The sequence below is a fragment of the Suncus etruscus genome, chromosome 13 (assembly GCF_024139225.1).
Source record: "Suncus etruscus isolate mSunEtr1 chromosome 13, mSunEtr1.pri.cur, whole genome shotgun sequence".
Classification (NCBI taxonomy): domain Eukaryota; kingdom Metazoa; phylum Chordata; class Mammalia; order Eulipotyphla; family Soricidae; genus Suncus; species Suncus etruscus.
The window spans coordinates 97,149,333-97,158,858 of NC_064860.1; the positions used below are offsets into that span (position 1 = coordinate 97,149,333).

Below are 9,526 nucleotides of genomic sequence, written 5' to 3' on the forward strand. Positions count from 1 at the left end.
ACCAGCAGCTGGTATGCAAGGCAAGTGCCTTACCCACTGTACTTTGCACACACACACCCCAGCTTCTTGGGATTTTGTTTTGTTTTGTTTTAGGGGGACCACACCTACTGATGCTCAGGGGTTACTCCTGACTCTGCTTCAGGAATTACTCCTGGTGGTACTTGGGGCAGCATATGGGATGCCTGGGATTGAACCCTGCATGCATGCATGCAGGGCAAACACACTAGCCACTATACTATCTTTCTGGCCCCTGGCTTCATGTTATCTTATAGATCATCAAGTCTCTGTAAGTGAGGTAATATCAAGTTGACCATGAGCACAGAACATTGCCCAGTTAACTTGCTGAGATGTGCCCAGAAGTTACTTCAGTGCCAATGAGTGCATCTGGCATCACACACTCTACTCATTGCTTCTGGAAAGCCCACCCACCCTAGACTGATGGTCTTTCTTTTTCCTACACTCCTGTCAACTCAAGCTAACCTGAGTAGTGATGGCGGGTGGACAAGACAAAGCAAAGCATTAAAGCTTCAACTCAAAATACTGACAAAAGAATCTAAAATGACAAACCAATGCTTAGGAAGCCCCACTCACATTGCTAAGAACTTGCTCAACTTCCTAGTGGTTGCTTCTTATCAATGCTGTTAATAGCAAGAGGGAGTCCATGGGCTAAGGCATTTGGTAATTCAGCCAAAAACAACGCTTTTAAGGATTTGGACCAAGTCTGAGCCCAGGATCCATGTGTTTAAACTGAGATGCCACACAACCATAAAGAAAAGCAGGAGAAACATTAAAATCTATTCTTTGACCAAGGAGCTGGTGGTGTGTGTACGAACCAGTGCACCGGCCATCTGGTAAATCCAATTCCAAAAATAAACCTTCAAAAGTCTTTGCCCGCCTCCCTTAATATTGAGCAAATGCAAGATTCCTTTCCAGGGAATACACAAAACTTGACTGAATTGTTACTAGCTTTCAAAAAGTATTTTTAAAAATATTTTCACTATTCTTTTTTTGTTTGTTTGTTTTTTGTTTTTTGGGCCACACCCGTAGGTGCTCAGGGGTTACTCCTGGCTATCTGCTCAGAAATCACCCCTGGCAGGCATGGGGGACCATATGGGACGCCAGGATTAGAACCAACCACCTTAGGTCCTGGATCGGCTGCTTTCAAGGCAAACGCCACCGTGCTATCTCTCCAGCCCCATATTTTCACTATTCTGATGATAAAAGTAGTACGTGTGTGTTAGAAATCATTCCTGTAGATAACCCATTGGTGTGTTTCTACACTTGTCTCTCTTCTTTTTATTTTTTATTTTTATTTTTATTTTTTTGGTTTGGGGTCACACCTCAGGTTACACCTGAGCAGTGCTCAGGGCTTACTCCTGATTCTGTACTCAGGAATTACACCTAGCAGGGCTCAGGGAACCATATAGGATGTGGGGGATTGAAGCTGGTCAGCTATGTGTAAGTCAAGCACTTCATCCACTGTATTATCTCACTGATCCCTACAGTTATCTTAGTAACGTGAATTTGAATTACCATATTTTTTCATACCATAAGACACACCCCCCCATACAAAAAAATGGGGGAAATGTCTGTACATCTTATGTAACGAATGCCACCTGAAACTAAAGCCTGAGTATTTAAAATTTTTTTTCTTTTTCTGATTAACTTAGGTAATTAATTTAGGTAAACTTAGGTAAATGTGTTTAACCAGCTGTGGACTGGTGTATTGTAAATATACTTTGGTTTCACAGGCTGGTTGTTCCCAGCTGCTCTCTCCTGCTGGCATCTTGCATTGCACCATTTGCTTTAGAATTTTTTTTTTTTTTGGTTTTTGGGCCACACCCTGTGACATTCAGGGGTTACTCCTGGCTATGCGCTCAGAAATCGTTCCTGTCTTGGGGGACCGAGGTTTGTCCTGAGTCAGCTGGGTGCAAGGCAAACACCCTACCGCTGTGCCACCACTCTGGCCCCATTTGCAGAATTTTTACATATGCATATTCCTGGGGTCTCATCACCACCACAGTGTAACATACAACCATTCTCTCTGGCCTGGGAGGTTCTTGTGTGCTTGTGTTTTTTCTATCTGCTGTGCTCCCTGCCATGCTAAGTGCTCAGCACTGTCTTCCCACCACCACCACCAACCTGACCAAGATCACTCTTGATGATTCCTCTGGATTAAAATTTTTATATAAATGAAACTACAGTGTGTGCTGTTTTCCTGACTTTGACTTAGCATGGTTATTTTGAGATGCATCCTTTTTGCTTCAGATTCTATGTAGCCTTGATCACTTTAGCTATCTATCTACCTATCATCATTCTATCATCTACCTATTCATCCATCTCTCTTTCCACCAATTTATCTATCATCTATTTACTTTTTATCTCTCTTGAAACGTCATTGGAGAGATAGAACACTCTTGGTTTATCCCCTTCAGCTGTTGGGCTTTGGCATTGTTTCCTGGAGTAGGGCTGGAAGGAATGAATGAATAAAGCTCTTTGAACAGGCATATAGAGGCTCTAGAAGAGATATTTTTACTTCTCAGGGTGAATACCGAGGAATGGGGTGTCTGGGCCCAGTGATAGGTCAATGCCAAGCATTCCCATTGACTTTATCATTTTCAGCTAACACTGGTTTTGCCATTTCCTACTCCCCCCCAGCAGCATGTGCTTCCTGTCCTCCACTTGCTCCCCAACATGTAACAGTACTCTTCATTTTTACTTTGGTGGACAGTTAGGGGTACCCAGTTCCAGTTTAGTCTCTCATTTTTGATGCTCTTCAATCTCTTTTCATGGGTTTATGTGACTGATTTTGACTAGACCTTCTGTCTATTCGTCTATTGAGACACTCGTCCTTTTGGCTTTTGTTTGCTTTTTGTTTGTTTGTTTTTGGAACTCATCTGGTGATGCTCAGGGATTATGTGCTCAGAAATCGCTCCAGGCTTGGGGACCATATAATATGCAGTGGATCGAACTGAGTTCCATCCTGGGTCAGATATGTGCAAGGCAAATGCCCTACCACTGTGCTATCTCTCCGGCCCCAGAATACAAATATTTAAACAAAAATGTGACTGCAAACATTTCTTCCTTTCATTCTCTCCATACTGTCCTCCCAAGAGAAGTTCTTAATTTGATGAAACAAAATGTATTCTTTTTTCATTTTGTTTTTAGACTATGGAGCTTTTTCTTTTTCTTTTTTTCTTTTTTGTTGTGAAAACTAAGAAAAATATTTCCCTTAACCAAAGATCAATTCTAGATATTTTATACACTTAAAGATTGTTATCTGGGGGTCAATTTGCCTTGTACATTGCAACCTGAGTTTGATCTCTGTCATCCCATATGTTCCCCAGAACACCAGCAGGAGTGATTCCGGAGCACAAAGCCAAGACACTGAATGTGGCAAGAAAAAAAAAGTTACCTGGGAACCAGCCAGAGTGATAGTATAGCAGGTACATTTGCCTTGCACACAACAGACCCAGGTTGGACCCCAGCACCCCACATGGCCTTCTCTGGTCCTGTCAGGAATAATTCCTGAGCACAGAGACCTGAGCACAGAAACCTGAGCACAGCCAGGTGTAGCCCCAAAATAAATAAATAAATATTGTTATCTAGGGTCAGAGAGATAGTACAGGTGCTTGTGTTGCTCGGTATCCACCAGAATTTGATCCCCAGCTCCTCATATCGCCCCTTGAGCACTTCCAAGAGTGCTCCCTGAGCACAGAGACAGGAGTAAACCCTCAGTAGTAAAGCATTTTTTGGTTTCTGAATATTAAGGGACCTTGTGGACGATCTAGCTTTCCTGGTGTTGATTTCTGGTCCTGAGAGCAAGGTAAGAAATGAGACTTTCCTTCCTTTTACCCTTATGTTGTTAACCTGGACTTCAGGACCAACAGCATCACATTTGACTGTCATATTTGGCTGGGAACTCCAAAGAATCATGTGACTGTATCTCACTTGCCATGCAGGATAGTCCCAGGGTCAAACTCATCATTCCGTGCATACAAATCAGGTTTTCCATTACCAAGCCACCCCCAGGACCTTGAGCAGACACCTAAATGTACTTGTTTGGTATCCCAAAATATTGTGTCTCATGGTAAATAGTCACAGTACTTTTTGTTTTCTTGGAGACCACACCTAGCAATGCTCAGAGGTTACTCGAGGCTCTATGTCAGGAATCACTACTGATGGTGCTCAGAGAACCTTGTAGGATGCCGGAAATTGAACCTAAATTCATCCCTTACAAGGCAAGAGCCCTCCCTGCTGTGCTATAGCTCCAAACTGTTGCAGTGTTCAGGGACTACTCCTGACTCAGTGCTCAGAAGTTACTCTGGGCAGACTTGGGGAACCCTATGGGGTGTCGGGAATCAAATCTGGGTCTTACATGTGCAAAGCAAGTGCCCTCCACTCTGTGCTATGTCTCTGGCCCAGTCGAATGAGCTGCTGTGTGGGAAACCCAGGTTTTCCATCAGTCATGGCGGCCCAGAGCACTCTGTCCTGTTGTCTCTGTCTTCCTCAATCATTGAGAAACTTTTGCTATTGAGAAAGGGCTACTGCTATCTACACGTGTGGGTTTGCTTCTTCTGGAAGGTTCCCCACTCTCTCCCACATGTTCTTGGCTCTGACACTGAAGCCTGGGTTGGCCTGTTGATGGATAAACATCATCAGTGTGTCCCTGTCAGTTCCAGCCTTATGAACACACTCAGGGCTTCTTCCTATCCAGATCAACATGACACCCCCCTCACTAAATACTTTCCCTCAGAGGGACTCTCTTGGGGAGTATCACCTAGTGTCATAATTTTATCTCATTTGACAACTAGCTGCTCTTGAGTTATTTTCTTTTTTCTTTTCCTTTTTTTTTTTTTTTGTATGTTTGTTTTGGGGCCACATCGATAATGCTCAATGGTTATTCCTGGCTATGCACTCAGAAATCGCTCCTGGCTTGGGGGACCATATGGGACGCAGGGGGATCAAACCACAATACGTCCTAGGCTAGTGCAGGCAAGGCAGTTCCCTTACTGCTTGCATTACCTCTCCAGCACCCTCTTGAGTTATTTTCTTTACAGATATTGGCCTATAAGCCTTTAGTCTATTGTTTTGTTTTCTTTTGTATGGTCTGTGAGCTAAAACAGGATTCCACATTTTAAAATGTTATGGGGGGGGGCACACCTAGTAGTGCTCAAGGATTACTCCTGGCTCTTTGCTCAGAAATTGTTCCTGGCAGTCTTAGGGGACCACATGGGATGCAGATGAAACTCTGGTCAGTCCTGGGTCAACCATGGACAAAGCAAGAGCCCTCCCAACTGTGCTATCACTCCAGTCCCTAAAATATTATTTTAAAATTAGGAGCTGAAGGGGCCAGAGCGATAGCACAGTGGTAGGGCTTTTACTTTGCACAAGGCTGACCCGGGACAGATCTGGATTTGATTCCTGGAGTCCAGTATGGTCCCCCAAGCCAGGAGCAATTTCTGAGCGCAGAGCCGAGCCAGGAGTAACCCCTGAGCATCACCAGATGTGGCCCAAAAACAAACAACAACAACAACAACAAATTAGAAGCTGAAGGACCAGATCTATAGCACAGAGCAGGGAGGGCACTGCCTTGCAGTCTGCTGACCTAGGTTTGGTCCCTGGCATCCAGTAGGGTCCCCTGAAACTGCCAGGCATTATTCCTAAGTGCAGAGCCAGGAGTAACCCCTGAGTGCTGCTATATGTGGTACAAAAGCAAACAAAAATAAGATTTGAAGAGGGTGCATAGAGATAGTATAGCAGATAGGATGTTTTTCTTGCTTATCATCAACCGGGGTTCAATCCTCAGCACCCCATATGGTCACCTGACCTCATTAGGAGTGATTCCTGATTGTAGATACACTATACCCCCCCCAAAAAATATCTATATATGAATCAGAGGGACTATGCAGCTAGTACAAAGGGTAGGGTACTAGCCTTGCATGCAAGTAAACTGGGCTCAAAACCTGGCACCCTGTATGTTTCCCCAAGCACAGCCAAGACTAATTCCTGAGTGCAGAGCCTTGAGTAATCTTTGGACATCACCAGGTGTGACCAAAACCAAAAGCAAAAAAAAAGGTGGGGGAGAGGTCTGGAACAATAGTACATAGTGGGCAGGATGTTACATGCATCCGCCCAGGTTTTATCTTTTTTGTTTTGGTTTGGTTTGATTTTTTGAGCCACACCCAGTGACACTCAGGGGTTACTTCTGACTGCACTTAGGAATCACTGCTGGCAAGCTTGGGAACCCTATGGGGTGCAGATGATAGAATCCAGATCAGTAAAGCAAATGCTCCTCCTGCTGTGCTTCACCCCTTCAACTCGGGTTTGATCCCCACAGCCCTACCAGAAGTGATTCTTTAGTGCAGAACTAGAAGTAAGCCCTGAGTGTCCCGGATGTGACTAAAAAATGCCCTAATAAAATCTTAAATATTTTTAAAAACATAGACTAAAATCCCAGATGGCCCTTCACAAGGCTTCACCTATCTCCTTTCTGGCCCTGTGCATCGTGTGGCCCACAGGACCCTGAACTGGGCTCCAGATTGGAGGAGATGTTTGATAGGGCCAGAGGCATGTCTACTTGTTCTCCTTCTGTTTGCTCTGTCCCCTGCGTCACCCATGTTCCTCTTTCCTCTCATCTCCTTGGCGAGGGTTTTGGGGTGACTCTCGGTCGAGCTGTTAGACTTTATCAGTTACATCATGGGCATTATCGTTGGATCTGAATCATCTTTTCTGCTGTATCGGCCACCATGCTGACACACACACACACACACACACACACACACACACACACACACACACACACACACACACACAACGGCCCTGAAGTCCAGATAGAGCCGCTGCCCCTGGACCATTTTTGCTTCCATCTGCTCTCAGTCTTTCTCTAGACTCACAGGGAGATGAAAGGTTTCATCCCTCCTACAGGGTCCCCCCTGCAGCAGGGAGGGACCAGGGCTTGCTCTGGAATCCTTCTGCTCTGTTCCACAGGATCCCCAGGACAGCTACTGTCCCTGTTTTCACTTTCTTTGAGGCTTCATAGGAGAAGGAAGAACAAAGCCCTTCACACATTTCAAACAGGCTTGTCCTGGGAGCAGGAACCTAAAGGGGAAGCTGGATCTGGGTGACTTGACAGGACCTTGGGAAGTTTGGGGGGCATCCTGGGGTGCTCATGCTCTCACTGCACTCATCCTGTGCATGTGGCCTTGAGGTGCTCTCACCCTTGCTTTGTAGATCACTGACACACTTTAAAATTTCTGCTTCTGTACCTGCAGATGACTCATCTCTCACCAGATATTCTACAAAATAGAGCTCTCAGGGCCAGAGCCATAGAACAGCTGAGAGGGCTTTTGCCTTGTATGCAGTCAACCCAGATCCAATTTCCAACAACCCATGAGCACTGCCAGGAGTGAATTTTGAGTTCAGAGCCAGGAATAACCTTTGAGTGTTGTAAAATAAAAATCCATGAGTTTTGATCTCACCCACACACCCCTTGTTTCTAGCCCTTTAGGTGGACAGTCTAAGAACCAGGGTAGAGGTAAAAAAAATAATTCACCAAGCAGTCAGGAAAGGATGTTCATGGCATTTGTGGCCTTTTTCCTCATGCTCTCTCTGCCTGTGCCAAAAGCCAGAACAGCCCTTTCTTTATTCAAAACTATTCCCAATTCCAGGAGGGGGAAGGAAGGTTGAGTAATCCAGGTAGGCTTTTACAAACCAAAAAAAAAAGAGGTTCAAGGAAGAAGGAAGTTGGGGAAATACCTTTATTTGGGGTTGGTAGCTAGGTATTATAAGTGTCACTGGATGTGACCCAAAAACAAAACAAAACAAAACAAAAACAGTTCTCACTCTTTCTGGGGGCCCAGACTTTCTGTTGCCAGCTTAGCGGGGTCCACTGATGAAATCAGACCTGAGTTTTCCCAACTCTCATGGTGAGAATTTCTCACAATAATGGGCATGGTCAACTCGAAAGCACACACATTCCAGGTGTGAACTTTGACATTCTCTAAAACAAACATCACTTCACCCACTCAGAAACATATCTGTTGCTTTTCTCCTCACCATTTTCTCTCTCTTCCCCCGCCCCCTGAGAACACAGAGTTTGAGCTCAGGTAATCCTGGAGTGTTCAGTCTGCAGGTTAGAGAGAGGGGGACACTGGGAGACCTTGAAGCAATGACCGAGGATCTCCACCATTTCTTCCATCACTCTTGGACCATGCTTGCCCCATCCCTCACCCCTCCTGCAGTCGGACCCTCCATGCATAGCTAAGGGGACATCAAACAGAGGTGGGATGACTTGAGCCCTCCCCAGGCCAAGTGGGATCCCTTTAGAAGCTTTGAGTTGGTGCCAATTTGGTCACCCACACAGAGCACACAAGCCCAGACAATGCTTTTTCTTGCAACTCCTTTCTGCCCATCCATGGAGTCAAACCCAAGGTGTCTCCTCAGATGGCATTGCCTTCCTCACCAGTCTGCTCTGAGACAACGATGACAGCTGCTCTCTGGGCACACGGGTGACACGACACCCCCAGAAAGCATGTGCTTCCAACAGCTCCTCAGATGCCCACACATGCTCATGCCAAGACTTAGCTCACTCCAACCAGGTTCCATATCTCTCCTCAGGCCTCAAGAATGCGCTTATCACAGCCATGGGCTTTCCTCTCTTGTGTCTCCCCAGAAATCGCAGGTGTGCCCGTGTCAGAGATTTCAGGGCCTTTCTCCACCGCTGACGTGGCCAGCAACTGTGTGCCAGCACTGCCCCAGCACGACCTACTCCTCTGGATCATCTCCTATGTGCTGCTGAGCGTGTGCGGGCTCATTCTCCTCATCCTCATCATCCTGCTGCTACTGCCACGGCCCTGCCGGCACCTCCCCGGGGATGCCGAGGTAGTCAACGACGAATCTTCATTGGTCCGGCATCGCTGGAAATGAGGCCATCTGCCCGGAGCAGGCCTGACTTGCTCCCTGAACTCCGAGTCTTACTTGACTCTCAGCCCCTTGCTCGGAGGTCTGCAGACAGAGTCACTGTTACTTGATGGATTTTTTTTTAACACTTCCTTCTTCTCCCTTCCTTCCAAGAAATAAAACAAACACAACAAAACCCTCATTCTCAGAGGGGAAAAAATGAAATGCATTGGGTTTGAGGCTTTTTGATACTGGTTCTGCCAAATTGGTTGAGCATGCCATCAAACACACACACACACACACACACACACACACACACACACACACACACATAAGCAAAAGCAAACCCTAAATGCAAACATTAGTGTCATTTCCTAAGGCTGTGTTTTGCTTTTCTGGAGCTCCCTATTGGTCACACTACTTTGGCAAGACTCACTATGGACAGGAAAGAAGGGAGTGGCAGAATACAGGCTCTCTCTTACTTTAGAACACACCCTGGAAAGTGCTGGAAGAGATCCTTATTCAGAGAGAAATGCGTCAGCATTTGGTAGGTAGTTGTCCAAACCATGAGGGCTGCTGACGGGAAGTGGAACTTTCCTCGTGAACAATGTTTCTTGCAGATGGG

The 9,526-nt window shown here is 45.8% G+C and overlaps 1 protein-coding gene across 1 annotated transcript in view; it reads left to right on the forward strand.

Annotated features, from left to right (window-relative positions):
- Positions 1–9,126, forward strand: part of BACE2 (beta-secretase 2) — a 68,173-nt gene extending 59,047 nt beyond the window's left edge. Inside the window, exon 9 of the mRNA XM_049785430.1 lies at positions 8,675–9,126. Within this exon, the coding sequence (XP_049641387.1) occupies positions 8,675–8,928 (254 nt within the window). The 3' untranslated portion in view covers positions 8,929–9,126. The remainder of the gene's footprint in view (positions 1–8,674) is intronic.
- Positions 9,127–9,526: the final 400 nt, after the last annotated feature.